This window comes from Oncorhynchus mykiss, chromosome 27 (assembly GCF_057628025.1).
Source record: "Oncorhynchus mykiss isolate SJ-2025 chromosome 27, ASM5762802v1, whole genome shotgun sequence".
NCBI classification, from domain to species: domain Eukaryota; kingdom Metazoa; phylum Chordata; class Actinopteri; order Salmoniformes; family Salmonidae; genus Oncorhynchus; species Oncorhynchus mykiss.
The window spans coordinates 37,865,190-37,885,973 of record NC_143048.1 but is presented as its reverse complement, the minus strand read 5'-3'; the positions used below and the strand labels follow the sequence as shown (position 1 = coordinate 37,885,973).

The 20,784-nt window shown below is 42.8% G+C and overlaps 1 protein-coding gene across 10 annotated transcripts in view; it reads right to left on the bottom strand.

Annotated features, from left to right (window-relative positions):
* The window catches only part of LOC110507948 (arf-GAP with Rho-GAP domain, ANK repeat and PH domain-containing protein 1), a 145,157-nt gene that overhangs the window by 78,737 nt on the left and 45,636 nt on the right, over positions 1-20,784 (bottom strand). For all 10 annotated transcript variants that reach the window (XM_090223958.1, XM_090223957.1, XM_090223959.1 and 7 more), the window contains 5 exons: positions 12,145-12,359; positions 10,676-10,782; positions 9,633-9,832; positions 9,415-9,500; positions 8,920-9,102 (listed from right to left, as the gene is read on the bottom strand). In XM_090223958.1, the coding sequence (XP_090080084.1) occupies positions 8,920-9,102; positions 9,415-9,500; positions 9,633-9,832; positions 10,676-10,782; positions 12,145-12,359 (791 nt within the window). The remainder of the gene's footprint in view (positions 1-8,919; positions 9,103-9,414; positions 9,501-9,632; positions 9,833-10,675; positions 10,783-12,144; positions 12,360-20,784) is intronic.

The following is a 20,784-nucleotide window of genomic DNA, read 5'->3' as shown; positions in this document are numbered from 1 at the left end:
TAGATACTGGAGGGGTATACCATAGATACCGGAGGGGTATACTGTAGATAGTGGAGGGGTAGGATACTGGAGGGGTATACTGTAGATACCGGTGGGGTATACTGTAGACACTGGAGGGGTATGGATACTGGAGGGGTATACTGTAGATACTGGAGGGGTATACTGTAGATACCGGTGGGGTATACTGTAGACATTGGAGGGGTATGGATACTGGAGGGGTATGGATACTGGAGGGGTATACTGTAGATACTGGAGGGGTATACCGTAGATACCGGAGGGGTATATTGTAGATAGTGGAGGGGTATGGATACTGGAGGGATATACTGTAGATACTGGAGGGGTATACCGTAGATACCGGAGGGGTATACCGTAGATACCGGAGGGGTATACCGTAGATACCGGAGGGGTATACCGTAGATACCGGAGGGGTATACCGTAGATACCGGAGGGGTATACTGTAGATACCGGAGGGGTATACTGTAGATATCGGAGGGGTATACTGTAGATACTGGAGGAGTATACTGTAGATACTGGAGGGGTATACTGTAGATTCTAGAGGGGTATACTGTAGATAGTGGAGGGGTATGGATACTGGAGGGGTATACTGTAGATACTGGAGGGGTATGGATACTAGAGGGGTATACTGTAGATACCGGAGAGGTATACGGTAGATACCGGAGGGGTATACTGTAGATACCGGAGGGGTATACTGTAGATACTAGAGGGGTATACTGTAGATACTAGAGGGGCATACTGTAGATACCGGAGGAGTATACTGTAGATATCGGAGGGGTATACTGTAGATACCGGAGGGGTATGGATACTGGAGGGGTATACTGTAGATACTGGAGGGGTATACCGTAGATACCGGAGGGGTATACTGTAGATACCGGAGGGGTATACTGTAGATAGTGGAGGGGTATGGATACTGGAGGGGTATACTGTAGATACTGGAGGGGTATACCGTAGATACCGGAGGGGTATACCGTAGATACCGGAGGGGTATACTGTAGATACCGGAGGGGTATACTGTAGATACCGGAGGGGTATACCGTAGATACCGGAGGGGTATACCGTAGATACCGGAGGGGTATACTGTAGATACCGGAGGGGTATACTGTAGACACTGGAGGGGTATGGATACTGGAGGGGTATACTGTAGATACCGGAGGAGTATACTGTAGATACCGGAGGGGTATGGATACTGGAGGGGTATACTGTAGATACCGGAGGGGTATACTGTAGATACCGGAGGGGTATACTGTAGATACCGGAGGGGTATACTGTAGATACTAGAGGGGTATACTGTAGATACCGGAGGAGTATACTGTAGATATCGGAGGGGTATACTGTAGATACCGGAGGGGTATACTGTAGATACCGGAGGGGTATACTGTAGATACCGGAGGGGTATACTGTAGACACTGGAGGGGTATGGATACTGGAGGGGTATACTGTAGATACTGGAGGAGTATACTGTAGATACCGGAGGGGTATGGATACTGGAGGGGTATACTGTAGATACCGGAGGGGTATACTGTAGATACTAGAGGGGTATACTGTAGATACCGGAGGAGTATACTGTAGATATCGGAGGGGTATACTGTAGATACCGGAGGGGTATGGATACTGGAGGGGTATACTGTAGATACTGGAGGGGTATACCGTAGATACCGGAGGGGTATACTGTAGATACCGGAGGGGTATACTGTAGATAGTGGAGGGGTATGGATACTGGAGGGGTATACTGTAGATACTGGAGGGGTATACCGTAGATACCGGAGGGGTATACCGTAGATACCGGAGGGGTATACTGTAGATACCGGAGGGGTATACTGTAGATACCGGAGGGGTATACTGTAGACACTGGAGGGGTATGGATACTGGAGGGGTATACTGTAGATACTGGAGGAGTATACTGTAGATACCGGAGGGGTATGGATACTGGAGGGGTATACTGTAGATACCGGAGGGGTATACTGTAGATCCCGGAGGGGTATACTGTAGATACCGGAGGGGTATACTGTAGACACTGGAGGGGTATGGATACTGGAGGGGTATACTGTAGATACTGGAGGGGTATACCATAGATACCGGAGGGGTATACTGTAGATAGTGGAGGGGTATGGATACTGGAGGGGTATACTGTAGATACCGGTGGGGTATACTGTAGACACTGGAGGGGTATGGATACTGGAGGGGTATACTGTAGATACTGGAGGGGTATACTGTAGATACCGGTGGGGTATACTGTAGACATTGGAGGGGTATGGATACTGGAGGGGTATGGATACTGGAGGGGTATACTGTAGATACTGGAGGGGTATACCGTAGATACCGGAGGGGTATACTGTAGATAGTGGAGGGGTATGGATACTGGAGGGATATACTGTAGATACTGGAGGGGTATACCGTAGATACCGGAGGGGTATACCGTAGATACCGGAGGGGTATACCGTAGATACCGGAGGGGTATACCGTAGATACCGGAGGGGTATACTGTAGATACCGGAGGGGTATACTGTAGATACCGGAGGGGTATACTGTAGATATCGGAGGGGTATACTGTAGATACTGGAGGAGTATACTGTAGATACTGGAGGGGTATACTATAGATTCTAGAGGGGTATACTGTAGATTCTAGAGGGGTATACTGTAGATTCTAGAGGGGTATACTGTAGGGGTATGGATACTACCGTAGATACCGGAGGGGTATACCGTAGATACCGGAGGGGTATACTGTAGATACCAGAGGGGTATACTGTAGATACCGGAGGGGTATACTGTAGATACCGGAGGGGTATACTGTAGATACCGGAGGGGTATACTGTAGATACCGGAGGGGTATACTGTAGATATCGGAGGGGTATACTGTAGATACTGGAGGGGTATGGATACCGGAGGGGTATACTGTGGATACTGGAGGGGTATACTGTAGATACCGGCGGGGTATACTGTAGATACCGGCGGGGTATACTGTAGATACCGGCGGGGTATACTGTAGATACCGGCGGGGTATACTGTAGATACCGGCGGGGTATACTGTAGATACCAGAGGGGTATACTGTGGATACCAGAGGGGTATACTGTAGATACTGGAGGGATATACTGTAGATACTGGAGGGGTATACTGTAGATACTGGAGGGGTATACTGTAGATACTGGAGGGGTATACTGTGGATACTGGATGAGTATACTGTAGATACCGGAGGGGTATACTGTAGATAGTGGAGGGGTATGGATACTGGAGGGGTATACTGTAGATACTGGAGGGGTATACCGTAGATACCGGAGGGGTATACTGTAGATACCGGAGGGGTATACTGTAGATACCGGAGGGGTATACTGTAGACACTGGAGGGGTATGGATACTGGAGGGGTATACTGTAGATACTGGAGGAGTATACTGTAGATACCGGAGGGGTATACTGTAGATACCGGAGGGGTATACTGTAGATACCGGAGGGGTATACTGTAGACACTGGAGGGGTATGGATACTGGAGGGGTATACTGTAGATACTGGAGGAGTATACTGTAGATACCGGAGGGGTATGGATACTGGAGGGGTATACTGTAGATACCGGAGGGGTATACTGTAGATACCGGAGGGGTATACTGTAGATACCGGAGGGGTATACTGTAGATACTAGAGGGGTATACTGTAGATACTAGAGGGGTATACCGTAGATACCGGAGGGGTATACCGTAGATACCGGAGGGGTATACTGTAGATACCGGAGGGGTATACTGTAGATACCGGAGGGGTATACTGTAGATACCGGAGGGGTATACTGTAGATATCGGAGGGGTATACTGTAGATACTGGAGGAGTATACTGTAGATACTGGAGGGGTATACTGTAGATTCTAGAGGGGTATACTGTAGGGGTATGGATACTACCGTAGATACCGGAGGGGTATATCGTAGATACCGGAGGGGTATACTGTAGATACCAGAGGGGTATACTGTAGATACCAGAGGAGTATACTGTAGATACTGGAGGGGTATACTGTAGATTCTAGAGGGGTATACTGTAGATAGTGGAGGGGTATGGATACTGGAGGGGTATACTGTAGATACTGGAGGGGTATGGATACTAGAGGGGTATACTGTAGATACCGGAGAGGTATACGGTAGATACCGGAGGGGTATACTGTAGATACCGGAGGGGTATACTGTAGATACTAGAGGGGTATACTGTAGATACTAGAGGGGCATACTGTAGATACCGGAGGAGTATACTGTAGATATCGGAGGGGTATACTGTAGATACCGGAGGGGTATGGATACTGGAGGGGTATACTGTAGATACTGGAGGGGTATACCGTAGATACCGGAGGGGTATACTGTAGATACCGGAGGGGTATACTGTAGATAGTGGAGGGGTATGGATACTGGAGGGGTATACTGTAGATACTGGAGGGGTATACCGTAGATACCGGAGGGGTATACCGTAGATACCGGAGGGGTATACTGTAGATACCGGAGGGGTATACTGTAGATACCGGAGGGGTATACCGTAGATACCGGAGGGGTATACCGTAGATACCGGAGGGGTATACTGTAGATACCGGAGGGGTATACTGTAGACACTGGAGGGGTATGGATACTGGAGGGGTATACTGTAGATACCGGAGGAGTATACTGTAGATACCGGAGGGGTATGGATACTGGAGGGGTATACTGTAGATACCGGAGGGGTATACTGTAGATACCGGAGGGGTATACTGTAGATACCGGAGGGGTATACTGTAGATACTAGAGGGGTATACTGTAGATACCGGAGGAGTATACTGTAGATATCGGAGGGGTATACTGTAGATACCGGAGGGGTATACTGTAGATACCGGAGGGGTATACTGTAGATACCGGAGGGGTATACTGTAGACACTGGAGGGGTATGGATACTGGAGGGGTATACTGTAGATACTGGAGGAGTATACTGTAGATACCGGAGGGGTATGGATACTGGAGGGGTATACTGTAGATACCGGAGGGGTATACTGTAGATACTAGAGGGGTATACTGTAGATACCGGAGGAGTATACTGTAGATATCGGAGGGGTATACTGTAGATACCGGAGGGGTATGGATACTGGAGGGGTATACTGTAGATACTGGAGGGGTATACCGTAGATACCGGAGGGGTATACTGTAGATACCGGAGGGGTATACTGTAGATAGTGGAGGGGTATGGATACTGGAGGGGTATACTGTAGATACTGGAGGGGTATACCGTAGATACCGGAGGGGTATACCGTAGATACCGGAGGGGTATACTGTAGATACCGGAGGGGTATACTGTAGATACCGGAGGGGTATACTGTAGACACTGGAGGGGTATGGATACTGGAGGGGTATACTGTAGATACTGGAGGAGTATACTGTAGATACCGGAGGGGTATGGATACTGGAGGGGTATACTGTAGATACCGGAGGGGTATACTGTAGATCCCGGAGGGGTATACTGTAGATACCGGAGGGGTATACTGTAGACACTGGAGGGGTATGGATACTGGAGGGGTATACTGTAGATACTGGAGGGGTATACCATAGATACCGGAGGGGTATACTGTAGATAGTGGAGGGGTATGGATACTGGAGGGGTATACTGTAGATACCGGTGGGGTATACTGTAGACACTGGAGGGGTATGGATACTGGAGGGGTATACTGTAGATACTGGAGGGGTATACTGTAGATACCGGTGGGGTATACTGTAGACATTGGAGGGGTATGGATACTGGAGGGGTATGGATACTGGAGGGGTATACTGTAGATACTGGAGGGGTATACCGTAGATACCGGAGGGGTATACTGTAGATAGTGGAGGGGTATGGATACTGGAGGGATATACTGTAGATACTGGAGGGGTATACCGTAGATACCGGAGGGGTATACCGTAGATACCGGAGGGGTATACCGTAGATACCGGAGGGGTATACCGTAGATACCGGAGGGGTATACTGTAGATACCGGAGGGGTATACTGTAGATACCGGAGGGGTATACTGTAGATATCGGAGGGGTATACTGTAGATACTGGAGGAGTATACTGTAGATACTGGAGGGGTATACTATAGATTCTAGAGGGGTATACTGTAGATTCTAGAGGGGTATACTGTAGATTCTAGAGGGGTATACTGTAGGGGTATGGATACTACCGTAGATACCGGAGGGGTATACCGTAGATACCGGAGGGGTATACTGTAGATACCAGAGGGGTATACTGTAGATACCGGAGGGGTATACTGTAGATACCGGAGGGGTATACTGTAGATACCGGAGGGGTATACTGTAGATACCGGAGGGGTATACTGTAGATATCGGAGGGGTATACTGTAGATACTGGAGGGGTATGGATACCGGAGGGGTATACTGTGGATACTGGAGGGGTATACTGTAGATACCGGCGGGGTATACTGTAGATACCGGCGGGGTATACTGTAGATACCGGCGGGGTATACTGTAGATACCGGCGGGGTATACTGTAGATACCGGCGGGGTATACTGTAGATACCAGAGGGGTATACTGTGGATACCAGAGGGGTATACTGTAGATACTGGAGGGATATACTGTAGATACTGGAGGGGTATACTGTAGATACTGGAGGGGTATACTGTAGATACTGGAGGGGTATACTGTGGATACTGGATGAGTATACTGTAGATACCGGAGGGGTATACTGTAGATAGTGGAGGGGTATGGATACTGGAGGGGTATACTGTAGATACTGGAGGGGTATACCGTAGATACCGGAGGGGTATACTGTAGATACCGGAGGGGTATACTGTAGATACCGGAGGGGTATACTGTAGACACTGGAGGGGTATGGATACTGGAGGGGTATACTGTAGATACTGGAGGAGTATACTGTAGATACCGGAGGGGTATACTGTAGATACCGGAGGGGTATACTGTAGATACCGGAGGGGTATACTGTAGACACTGGAGGGGTATGGATACTGGAGGGGTATACTGTAGATACTGGAGGAGTATACTGTAGATACCGGAGGGGTATGGATACTGGAGGGGTATACTGTAGATACCGGAGGGGTATACTGTAGATACCGGAGGGGTATACTGTAGATACCGGAGGGGTATACTGTAGATACTAGAGGGGTATACTGTAGATACTAGAGGGGTATACCGTAGATACCGGAGGGGTATACCGTAGATACCGGAGGGGTATACTGTAGATACCGGAGGGGTATACTGTAGATACCGGAGGGGTATACTGTAGATACCGGAGGGGTATACTGTAGATATCGGAGGGGTATACTGTAGATACTGGAGGAGTATACTGTAGATACTGGAGGGGTATACTGTAGATTCTAGAGGGGTATACTGTAGGGGTATGGATACTACCGTAGATACCGGAGGGGTATATCGTAGATACCGGAGGGGTATACTGTAGATACCAGAGGGGTATACTGTAGATACCAGAGGGGTATACTGTAGATACCGGAGGGGTATACTGTAGATACTGGAGGGGTATACTGTAGATACTGGAGGGGTATACTGTAGATACTGGAGGGGTATACTGTGGATACTGGATGAGTATACTGTAGATACCAGAGGGGTATACTGTAGATACTGGAGGAGTATACTGTAGATACCAGAGGGGTATACTGTGGATACTGGATGAGTATACTGTAGATACCAGAGGGGTACACTATAGATACTGGAGGAGTATACTGTAGATACCAGAGGGGTATACTGTAGATACTGGAGGAGTATACTGTAGATACCAGAGGGGTATACTGTGGATACTGGATGAGTATACTGTAGATACCAGAGGGGTATACTATAGATACTGGAGGGGTATCTGATGGGCGACAAGAGTCTGAAGTTTAAGTTTAGTCTGCAGGCTATTCCACAGGCAAGGAGCGTAAACAGGAAAAGGCAGCCATACCCAACTCTGTGGAAACCGCATGGGCCTCAAGTGTAATCCAAGCTTGAGACCTGGTTTTAGGAATTCTACTTCTAATATTGATGAGTGATGATAAATAAGAAGGTAGTTTATTCAGAAGTGCTTTATAGACAAACACGAGAGCATGTTGTTCTCGTCTCATGGACAGGGAAGTCCAACCCACATTTTGATATAAAACACAGTGGTGATATCTGTATCTAGCACCCGTAATAAACTTAAGTGCGCAATGAAAAGTAGCATCCAGTTGTTGCCGTAACATTAATGTAGATAATATCCCCATGATCTGTAACAGACATAAAAGTAGCTTGCACAATTTATTTTATATTTGTAGAGGACAAACATGTCCTGTTTCTACAGAGGAAGCCTAGCTTAATTTTTAGCCGTTTTTCAAAGTTCGCCAACATGCATTTTAATAGACAGTTCATCATCCAATCATATCCCTAAGTATTTATATGCAGAGACCTGATTCATTTGAGAACCATCTAAGCTCGTAAGTGCAAGTGTATTTTCAACCAACTTTTTGAACCTATTAAAAATCATAAAATGTGTTTTCTTTGCATTTAAAACAAGTTTCAGCTGTATTAAAGACCCGTGTAATATCTTAAAATCTGTCTCCGATAGTGATAATGCTTGGTCAACCGTTGAAGCGAGTACATGACAGAGTCATCTGCAAATAAATGAATTTGACACTTTCTTATCTCATCACCGATATTGTTTATGTAGAAAGTGAACATAGACACTGTAGGGGTATGGATACTGGTAGGGTTAAGGTTAGGTTGGAGATAGGTCAGATTAGGGTTATATAAAGGGTTAAATTAGAGGTTGGTCAGATAAGAGTTATATAAAGGGTTAAATTAGAGGTTGGTCAGATAAGAGTTATATAAAGGGTTAAATTAGAGGTAGGTCAGATTAGGGTTATATAAAGGGTTAAATTAAGGTTAGGTTGGAGGTAGGTCCGACTAGGGTTATGTAAAGGTTGTTCTTACGTTGTTGAGCTCTCTCTGGTTGCCGTAGAGGGGGTGATATTTGCGGTATTTGCCTTGTCTGTATTTGGAGCTGATGAATCGGCGGCGGTCTTCGCTGCAGCTGGTCGGACTCAGCGCCTCGCTGGGAGGGACGTTCGCCGCCCAGAACCTGTTCAGACGCTCGTTTCCTAGCAACAGGAACACCTGGGGGACAGGTGAGGGGGAGGTTAGATAGGGACACCAAATCTATGTCTGTGTGTCTGTTTTAGTATTCTTGTGAGTACCAGAAGTCTTGACAAGAATATTAAAACAACAAAAATTCTGATTAATGAGGACACTTGTAAAAATACTATTTTAGGCTTAGGGGTCAGGGGTCAGGGTTAGAATTAGGGGTTAATGTTTTAGGGTTAGGGAAAATAGGAGTTTGAATGGGAATCAATTGTTGGTCCTCAAAAAGTCCTCACAAGTATAGTAAGACATAGTTGTGTGTGTGTGTGTGTGTGTGTGTGTGTGTACCTGTATAAGCTCCTCTGTCCACACCTTCCTGTCCATCTTCAGACTGCGCACCTTAGAGATGCTGGGGCCCAAACCCCGATGCTCTCCTACAACACACACACAAGCAAAAAATACATAATTCTATGACTGCATTCTGTGTATAATAGAGAAACCGGTCCAACCAAAGGTCAGTGGATCTGAAAGTTCTACAGCTATCTGATGACAGTAAACATACTGACCTGCACAGCGTTTGCAGACCACCACACACAGGTTGATGGCAGCCCACTCAGGTTTGGCGGCGCCACAGTCGGCACAGCAACCGTTGCTAGGCTCCGCCCAGATTTGATTAGCCACCTCGCTATTGGACAGAGCTTCTCCAATGGCGTCACGCATTGCTTCTACCCACTGCTCCTTATGTTGTTCCGAATCCGCTAGAAAACTACACACACACAGAGTCTTGAACAGCTAACCTTGTGGAGACACATAATTCAGACACATTATTATTATATATTTCTAACCCTAGCTCCTAAACCTAATTCTAACCCTAGCTCCTAAACCTAATTCTACCTCCTAAACCTAATTCTAGTTCCTAAACCTAATTCTAACCCTAGCTCCTAAACCTAATTCTAGCTCCTAAACCTAATTCTAACCCTAGCTCCTAAACCTAATTCTAGCTCCTAAACCTAATTCTAGCTCCTAAACCTAATTCTAACCCTAGCTCCTAAACCTAATTCTAGCTCCTAAACCTAATTCTAGCTCCTAAACCTAATTCTAGCTCCTAAACCTAATTCTAACCCTAGCTCCTAAACCTAATTCTAACTCCTAAACCTAATTCTAGCTCCTAAACCTAATTCTAACCCTAGCTCCTAAACCTAATTCTAGCTCCTAAACCTAATTCTAACCCTAGCTCCTAAACCTAATTCTAACCCTAGCTCCTAAACCTAATTCTAGCTCCTAAACCTAATTCTAACCCTAACCCCTAAACCTAATTCTAGCTCCTAAACCTAATTCTAACTCCTAAACATAATTCTAACTCCTAAACCTAATTCTAACCTTGACCCCAAGTCTCTGAACACTGAGAAATGTCGGACCTCTCACACACACACACACACACACACACACACACACACACACACACACACACACACACACACACACACACACACACACACACACACACACACACACACACACACACACAGTAATCCGGTCAAGCTGAACACTCCCTCTCTAACCTTGCTGTTTGTTTGTGTGTGTGCGTGTGTGGTGTATGGGTGTAAACCTGAAGATGCGGTAGGGTGTGGTCAAATCAAAACTGCGGCGGTCAGTGACTTTCACGTTTCCTACATTCATGTCGATAGACGTGATACCGATGCCAAGGCGGTAGTCCTGGAAACAGAACACACACACATCACACAGCTGACATCACCCACTACAACCATGATCAGAGCTGGGTTGAAATATATGCATATTTAAGTATTTGGTATTTAGTGCGTCTTTACACAGGCAGTCTTGCTAAAATGTAAAAAATAACTTTTTTTTTTTTTTTTACTGTTTTTGCGTCTACAGTATAGGGTACAGTGTGTAGATTGATGAGGGGAAAAACGATTTAATACATTTTAGAGAAAGGCTGTAACGTAACAAAATGTGGAAAAAGTCAAGGCGTCAGAATACTTTGCGAATACACTGTATATACAAAATAATATATATGGGGGATTGGAAATGATGCAGACAATTACATTGCTGGAAACTACAATCTATCTGCCATATTAAAGCTGATCTACCCCTTAAATAAATTGGTTTGAAATCTTCCTAGAAGTGACACAGGGTTGACGGAGAGAAACTTGAATTTTGGCACTTTACTTTAAGCCTTTATTGAATTCTCCATTTGGTCTGTATTAAAGGGCACTTCATGTAACATAACAGGCTTTCAAAATACTATTATTGGGGGGGGGGGCACTTCTCGAATGCATACTTAGTTTGTACATACTTCGAAGCATGCATCGATGCCAGCTTCAACGGAAAGTATGCAAAGAAATATGACACAACCTCGTAAAAAATAACGCAAAATGTATTGGCGGACATTATTTGAGTTAAAGCGAGAGAAATGTTGCCTATTCACATCTCATATGTTGCCTGATTACAATATTTTATCTTGATAAGTTAATAAATAAATGCTTTGTTAATTTTGGCATGTTTAACTGCCTATGTACCGTAGATCACAAGCCCCATAATAAGTCAATAGGGCAAACTGGCTGGCTACTAGTACTGTTAGCTAGCCAGATAGAATTGGTAGCTAGCTACCCACGAAGAATTGACATCAATACAGTAGGGGGAGGAGCAGCGTGAGGTAATACAGTAGGGGGAGGAGCAGCGTGAGGTAATACAGTATGGGGAGGAGCAGCGTGAGGTAATACAGTAGGGGGAGGAGCAGCGTGAGGTAATACAGTAGGGGGAGGAGCAGCGTGAGGTAATACAGTAGGGGGAGGAGCAGCGTGAGGTAATACAGTAGGGGGAGTGCGAGTGGTTCTCAAATGTAATGTTTTATGCGTTCTTCATACTCTCGTCCTCACAACAACGTACTCAAGAGAATGTGGTTGGAGAATGCACTCAAAGCATGAGCGTGTGGAGCACGGTAGTGTTGGTATTGAGAAACACCCATTGTTTCAAATAGCCCTTGGACCAAACAGACTAGGGTTTAAATGCATGGAGTATGTACATATTTGTCTTTGAAAACACACACACACACACCTCCATGTTCTTGTAGAGGAAGACCTTGTCTCCGGAGACGACTGTGTAGAGTTTGGAGCGCAGGCCCCTCAGCTCCAGGTAGCCCTGCTGTTCAGGGGTCAGGGGTGAACCAGGGGTCAGAAAGGAGGGCGGGACCAATGAGGTCATCTCCCTGCTGCCTTCCTGGCGCCCCCTAGTGAAGTTCTGCAGCACTGCCACCCACTCATTCCTCTCAGCTAGACACACACACACACACACACACACACACACACACACGAAGAGTGATTTAGCATGCAGCAGCGTGATATGAACAGCTTGATGCTGATGTCTGCATTATGGGCAGATGAGTTGCTGTTTCTACAGTTCTCATTTTCATCCCGATGGGGCTGATTCAGGACGGGTGGGTTTCAGGTTTGCCGTTTTGTGTTAAGAAAAAAAACAACTGTGTGTGTCTTTTCACCTTTCAGCTGACACAGTCTCTCTCAGCAGCAGCTGCAGACACTAGCAGTGCCACGATTACAATATCGGCTGGGCCAGAGACATTTGTTGCCATGATGAAAGTATTTTTTCTGATTTAAATGTTTCAAATTTCCATAACATTAGGCTGGAGTGCACTGGGGACAATGATGATCCCCGAGACAGCGAATCAGAAGAATTCATGTTCTAATGGCATCTATTAACGCCCACACAGCCTAACAAAATACACCCATATTGGGGGCCCTTGTAAAATACACCCACCCACCTTGGGGGCTCTTGTAAAATACACCCACCCACCTTGGGGGCCCTTGTAAAATACACCCACCCACCTTGGGGGCCCTTGTAAACTACTCAAAATACACCCACCCACCTTGGTGGACCTTGTAAAATACACCCACCCATATTGGGGGCCCTTGTAAAATACACCCACCCACCTTGGGGGCTCTTGTAAAATACACCCACCCACCTTGGGGGCCCTTGTAAAATACACCCACCCACCTTGGGGGCCCTTGTAAACTACTCAAAATACACCCACCCACCTTGGTGGACCTTGTAAAATACACCCACCCATATTGGGGGCCCTTGTAAAATACATCCACCCACCTTGGTGGACCTTGTAAAATACACCCACCCATATTGGGGGCCCTTGTAAAATATACCCACCCACCTTGGGGGCCCTTGTAAACTACCCAAAATACACCCACCCACCTTGGGGGCCCTTGTAAAATACACCCACCCACCTTGGGGGCCCTTGTAAACTACCCAAAATACACCCACCCACCTTGGCGGCCCTTGTAAACTACCCAAAGTACACCCACCCACCTTGGGGGCCCTTGTAAACTACCCAAAGTACACGCACCCACCTTGGGGGCCCTTGTAAACTACCCAAAGTACACCCACCCACCTTGGCGGCCCTTGTAAACTACCCAAAGTACACCCACCCACCTTGAGGGCCCTTGTAAACTACCCAAAGTACACACCCACCTTGGTGGACCTTGTAAACTACCCAAAGTACACACACCCACCTTGGTGGACCTTGTAAACTACCCAAAGTACACACACCCAACTTGGTGGACCTTGTAAAATACACCCACCCACATTGGGGGCCCTTGTAAACTACCCAAAGTACACCCACCCACCTTGGCGGCCCTTGTAAACTACCCAAAGTACACCCACCCACCTTGGGGCCCTTGTAAACTACCCAAAGTACACCCACCCACCTTGGGGGCCCTTGTAAACTACCCAAAGTACACCCACCCACCTTGGGGGCCCTTGTAAACTACCCAAAGTACACCCACCCACCTTGGGGGCCCTTGTAAACTACCCAAAGTACACCCACCCACCTTGGGGGCCCTTGTAAACTACCCAAAGTACACCCACCCACCTTGGGGGCCCTTGTAAACTACCCAAAGTACACCCACCCACCTTGGGGGCCCTTGTAAACTACCCAAAGTACACCCACCCACCTTGGGGGCCCTTGTAAACTACCCAAAGTACACCCACCCACCTTGGGGGCCCTTGTAAACTACCCAAAGTACACCCATAACCGGTACAAATGTTTTACTAATCAAACATGCATTCAAAAGACGGGGCTTTTAAGAGATTATTCTAGTTAATCATTTAGTGTTTAATTGATCAAAGGCTCCCTTTGTTATTTATTTCAGAATAAAATGCTTGGCTGTAGTTAAAGGCGTGAATGACTCGTATGCTGTGTAATTAGTCTACATGAATGATTGATTATATTGAAGTTAAGACCGATGAAACAGGACCCGCTCTCACAGCTTGATAGTCTATAGTAGCCTTACATAATCTATGACGGCTCCTCTTTCAGCCAAATATGTATTTGCCTGTCATAGCCTGAGGGACACTGAATAATAACATCTGCATAGTAAATAGTAACTTACTTATTACTAGTATTATTCTTATTACTATTATTGTTAATTATATTATTATTGTTGTTTATCATTCCAAAATGTAGTGGAACGGTTAGCAGGGTGATGGTAATGGTAGTAGTGTGGTGGTGGTAGTTGTAATGATGATGATGGTAGTTGGAATGATGACGGTAGTTGTAATGATGACGGTAGTAGTAATGATGACGGTAGTAGTAATGATGACGGTAGTAGTAATGATGACGGTAGTTGTAATGATGACGGTAGTTGTAATGATGACGGTAGTTGTAATGATGACGGTAGTTGTAATGATGACGGTAGTTGTAATGATGATGGTAGTTGTAATGATGATGGTAGTAGTAATGATGATGGTAGTAGTAATGATGATGGTAGTAGTAATGATGATGGTAGTAGTAATGATGATGGTAGTTGTAATGATGATGGTAGTAGTAATGATGATGGTAGTTGTAATGATGATGGTAGTTGTAATGATGATGGTAGTTGTAATGATGATGGTAGTTGTAATGATGATGGTAGTTGTAATGATGATGGTAGTAGTAATGATGATGGTAGTAGTAATGATGATGGTGGTAGAAGTAATGATGGTAGTGGTAATGATGGTAGTAGTAATGATGATGGTAGTAGTAATAATGAGGGTAGTTGTAATGATGGTAGTTGTAATGATGGTAGTAGTAATGATGATGGTAGTAGTAATGATGATGGTAGTAGTAATGATGATGGTAGTTGTAATGATGATGGTAGTAGTAATGATGATGGTAGTAGTATGATGATGGTAGTAGTAATGATGATGGTAGTAGTAATGATGATGGTAGTTGTAATGATGATGGTAGTTGTAATGATGATGGTAGTTGTAATGATGATGGTAGTTGTAATGATGATGGTAGTTGTAATGATGATGGTAGTTGTAATGATGATGGTAGTTGTAATGATGATGGTAGTTGTAATGATGATGGTAGTTGTAATGATGATGGTAGTGGTAATGATGATGGTAGTTGTAATGATGATGGTTGTTGTAATGATGATGGTAGTTGAATGATGGTAGATGTAATGATGATGGTAGTTGTATGATGGTAGTTGTAATGATGATGGTAGTGGTAATGATAATGGTAGTAGTAATGATGATGGTGGTAGAAGTAATGATGGTAGTGGTAATGATGGTAGTAGTAATGATGATGGTAGTAGTAATAATGGTAGTGGTAATGATGGTAGTAGTAATGATGATGGTAGTAGTAATAATGAGGGTAGTTGTAATGATGGTAGTAGTAATGATGATGGTAGTAGTAATGATGATGGTAGTTGTAATGATGGTAGTTGTAATGATGGTAGTAGTAGTAATGATGATGGTAGTAGTAATGATGGTAGTAGTATGATGATGGTAGTAGTAATGATGATGGTAGTTGTAATGATGATGGTAGTTGTAATGATGATGGTAGTTGTAATGATGATGGTAGTTGTAATGATGATGGTAGTAGTAATGATGATGGTTGTTGTAATGATGATGGTAGTTGTATGATGGTAGATGTAATGATGATGGTAGTTGTATGATGGTAGTTGTAATGATGATGGTAGTGGTAATGATAATGGTAGTTGTAATGATGATGGTAGTAGTAATGATGATGGTAGTTGTAATGATGATGGTAGTTGTAATGATGATGGTTGTTGTAATGATGGTAGTGGTAATGATGATGGTAGTTGTAATGATGATGGTAGTGGTAATGATGATGGTAGTGGTAATGATGATGGTAGTTGTAATGATGATGGTAGTAGTAATGATGATGGTAGTCGTAATGATGATGGTAGTTGTAATGATGATGGTAGTAGTAATGATGATGGTAGTAGTAATGATGATGGTAGTAGAATGATGATGGTAGTTGTAATGATGAGGTGTAATGATGAGTTGTAATGATGATGGTAGTTGTAATGATGATGGTAGTTGTAATGATGATGGTAGTTGTAATGATGATGGTAGTTGTAATGATGATGGTAGTTGTAATGATGATGGTAGTTGTAATGATGATGGTAGTGGTAATGATGATGGTAGTGGTAATGATGATGGTAGTTGTAATGATGATGGTAGTTGTAATGATGATGGTAGTTGTAATGATGATGGTAGTAGAAATGATGATGGTAGTTGTAATGATGATGGTAGTGGTAATGATGATGGTAGTTGTAATGATGATGGTTGTTGTAATGATGATGGTAGTTGTATGATGGTAGATGTAATGATGATGGTAGTTGTATGATGGTAGTTGTAATGATGATGGTAGTTGTAATGATGATGGTAGTAGTAATGATGATGGTAGTAGTAATGATGATGGTAGTAGTAATGATGATGGTGGTAGAAGTAATGATGGTAGTGGTAATGATGGTAGTAGTAATGATGATGGTAGTAGTAATAATGAGGGTAGTTGTAATGATGGTAGTTGTAATGATGGTAGTAGTAATGACGATGGTAGTAGTAATAATGAGGGTAGTTGTAATGATGGTAGTAGTAATGATGATGGTAGTAGTAATGATGATGGTAGTTGTAATGATGATGGTAGTAGTAATGATGATGGTAGTAGTAATGATGGTAGTAGTAATGATGATGGTAGTAGTAATGATGATGGTAGTTGTAATGATGATGGTAGTTGTAATGATGATGGTAGTTGTAATGATGTGGTAGTAGTAATGATGATGGTAGTTGTAATGATGATGGTAGTTGTAATGATGATGGTAGTTGTAATGATGATGGTAGTTGTAATGATGATGGTAGTTGTAATGATGATGGTAGTTGTAATGATGATGGTAGTTGTAATGATGATGGTAGTGGTAATGATGATGGTAGTTGTAATGATGATGGTTGTTGTAATGATGATGGTAGTTGTCTGATGTAGTTGTAATGATGATGGTAGTGGTAATGATAATGGTAGTAGTAATGATGATGGTGGTAGAAGTAATGATGGTAGTGGTAATGATGGTAGTAGTAATGATGATGGTAGTAGTAATAATGGTAGTGGTAATGATGGTAGTAGTAATGATGATGGTAGTAGAAATAATGAGGGTAGTTGTAATGATGGTAGTAGTAATGATGATGGTAGTAGTAATGATGATGGTAGTTGTAATGATGATGGTAGTTGTAATGATGATGGTAGTTGTAATGATGATGGTAGTTGTAATGATGATGGTAGTTGTAATGATGATGGTAGTTGTAATGATGTGGTAGTAGTAATGATGTGGTAGTAGTAATGATGATGGTAGTTGTAATGATGATGTTAGTTGTAATGATGATGGTAGTTGTAATGATGATGGTAGTTGTAATGATGATGGTAGTGGTAATGATGATGGTAGTTGTAATGATGATGGTTGTTGTAATGATGATGGTAGTTGTAATGATGATGGTTGTTGTAATGATGATGGTAGTTGTATGATGGTAGATGTAATGATGATGGTAGTTGTAATGATGGTAGTTGTAATGATGATGGTAGTGGTAATGATAATGGTAGTTGTAATGATGATGGTAGTAGTAATGATGATGGTAGTTGTAATGATGATGGTAGTTGTAATGATGATGGTTGTTGTAATGATGGTGGTTGTTGTAATGATGGTAGTGGTAATGATGATGGTAGTGGTAATGATGATGGTAGTGGTAATGATGATGGTAGTGGTAATGATGATGGTAGTGGTAATGATGATGGTAGTTGTAATGATGATGGTAGTAGTAATGATGATGGTAGTCGTAATAATGATGGTAGTTGTAATGATGATGGTAGTAGTAATGATGATGGTAGTAGTAATGATGATGGTAGTAGTATGATGATGGTAGTAGTAATGATGATGGTAGTTGTAATGATGATGGTAGTTGTAATGATGATGGTAGTTGTAATGATGGTAGTTGTAATGATGATGGTAGTTGTAATGATGATGGTAGTGGTAATGATGATGGTAGTTGTAATGATGATGGTAGTTGTAATGATGATGGTAGTTGTAATGATGATGGTAGTTGTAATGATGATGGTAGTGGTAATGATGATGGTAGTGGTAATGATGATGGTAGTTGTAATGATGATGGTAGTAGTAATGATGATGGTAGTTGTAATGATGATGGTTGTTGTAATGATGATGGTTGTTGTAATGATGATGGTAGTTGTATGATGGTAGATGTAATGATGATGGTAGTTGTATGATGGTAGTTGTAATGATGATGGTAGTGGTAATGATAATGGTAGTAGTAATGATGATGGTAGTAGTAATGATGATGGTAGTTGTAATGATGATGGTAGTAGTAATGATGATGGTAGTTGTAATGATGATGGTTGTTGTAATGATGGTAGTGGTAATGATGATGGTAGTGGTAATGATGATGGTAGTGGTAATGATGATGGTAGTGGTAATGATGATGGTAGTGGTAATGATGATGGTAGTGGTAATGATGATGGTAGTGGTAATGATGATGGTAGTGGTAATGATGATGGTAGTAGTAATGATGATGGTAGTCGTAATGATGATGGTAGTTGTAATGATGATGGTAGTTGTATGATGATGGTAGTAGTAATGATGATGGTAGTTGTAATGATGATGGTAGTTGTATGATGGTAGTTGTATTGATGATGGTAGTTGTAATGATGATGGTAGTTGTATTGATGATGGTAGTTGTAATGATGATGGTAGTTGTAATGATGATGGTAGTTGTAATGATGATGGTAGTGGTAATGATGATGGTAGTGGTAATGATGATGGTAGTGGTAATGATGATGGTAGTTATAATGATGATGGTAGTAGTAATGATGATGGTAGTTGTAATGATGATGTTAGTTGTAATGATGATGGTAGTTGTAATGATGATGGTTGTTGTAATGATGGTAGTGGTAATGATGATAGTAGTTGTAATGATGATGGTAGTAGTAATGATGATGGTAGTTGTAATGATGATGGTGATGGTAGTAGTAATAATGATGGTAGTTGTAATGATGATGTTAGTTGTAATGATGATGGTAGTTGTAATGATGATGGTTGTTGTAATGATGGTAGTGGTAATGATGATAGTAGTTGTAATGATGATGGTAGTTGTATGATGGTAGTTGTATGATGGTAGAAGTAATGAAGATGGTAGTAGTAATGATGATGGTAGTTGTAATGATGGTAGTAGTAATGATGATGGTAGTAGTAATGATGATGGTAGTTGTAATGATGATGGTAGTTGTAATGATGATGGTAGTTGTAATGATGATGGTAGTTGTAATGATGATGGTAGTTGTAATGATGATGGTAGTTGTAATGATGATGGTAGTTGTAATGATGATGGTAGTTGTAATGATGATGGTAGTTGGAATGATGATGGTAGTTGTAATGATGATGGTAGTTGTAATGATGATGGTAGTAGTAATGATGATGGTAGTTGTAATGATGATGGTTGTTGTAATGATGGCAGTAGTAATGATGATGGTAGTAGTAATTATGATGGTAGTTGTATGATGGAAGTTGTAATGATGATGGTAGTAGTAATGATGATGGTAGTTGTATGATGGAAGTTGTAATGATGATGGTAGTAGTAATGATGATGGTAGTTGTAATGATGATGGTAGAGTAATGATGATGGTACTTGTAATGATGATGGTAGTAGTAATGATGATGGTAGTAGTAATGATGATGGTAGTTGTAATGATGATGGTAGTTGTATGATGGAAGTTGTGATGATGATGGTAGTTGTAATGATGATGGTAGTTGTAATGATGAGGGTAGTTGTAATGATGAGGGTAGTTGTAATGATGATGGTAGTTGTAATGATGATGGTAGTAGTAATGATGATGATGGTAGTTGTAATGATGATGGTAGTAGTAATGATGATGATGGTAGTTGTAATGATGATGGTAGTAGTAATGATGATGGTAGTTGTAATGATGATGGTAGTAGTAATGATGATGGTAGTTGTAATGATGATGGTAGTTGTATGATGGAAGTTGTGATGATGGTAGTTGTAATGATGATGGTAGTAGTAATGATGATGGTAGTAGTAATGATGATGGTAGTTGTAATGATGATGGTAGTAGTAATGATGATGGTAGTAGTAATGATGATGGTAGTTGTAATGATGATGGTAGTTGTAATGATGATGGTAGTTGTAATGATGATGGTAGTTGTAATGATGATGGTAGTAGTAATGATGATGGTAGTAGTAATGATGATGGTAGTTGTAGTCCTGATGTAATGGTGAGGATGACAGTTAGTTATAAGTTAGTTATAGTTTCATTTTTAGCTTTTTATATTTATTATATTTCTACTGTTGACTGTTACC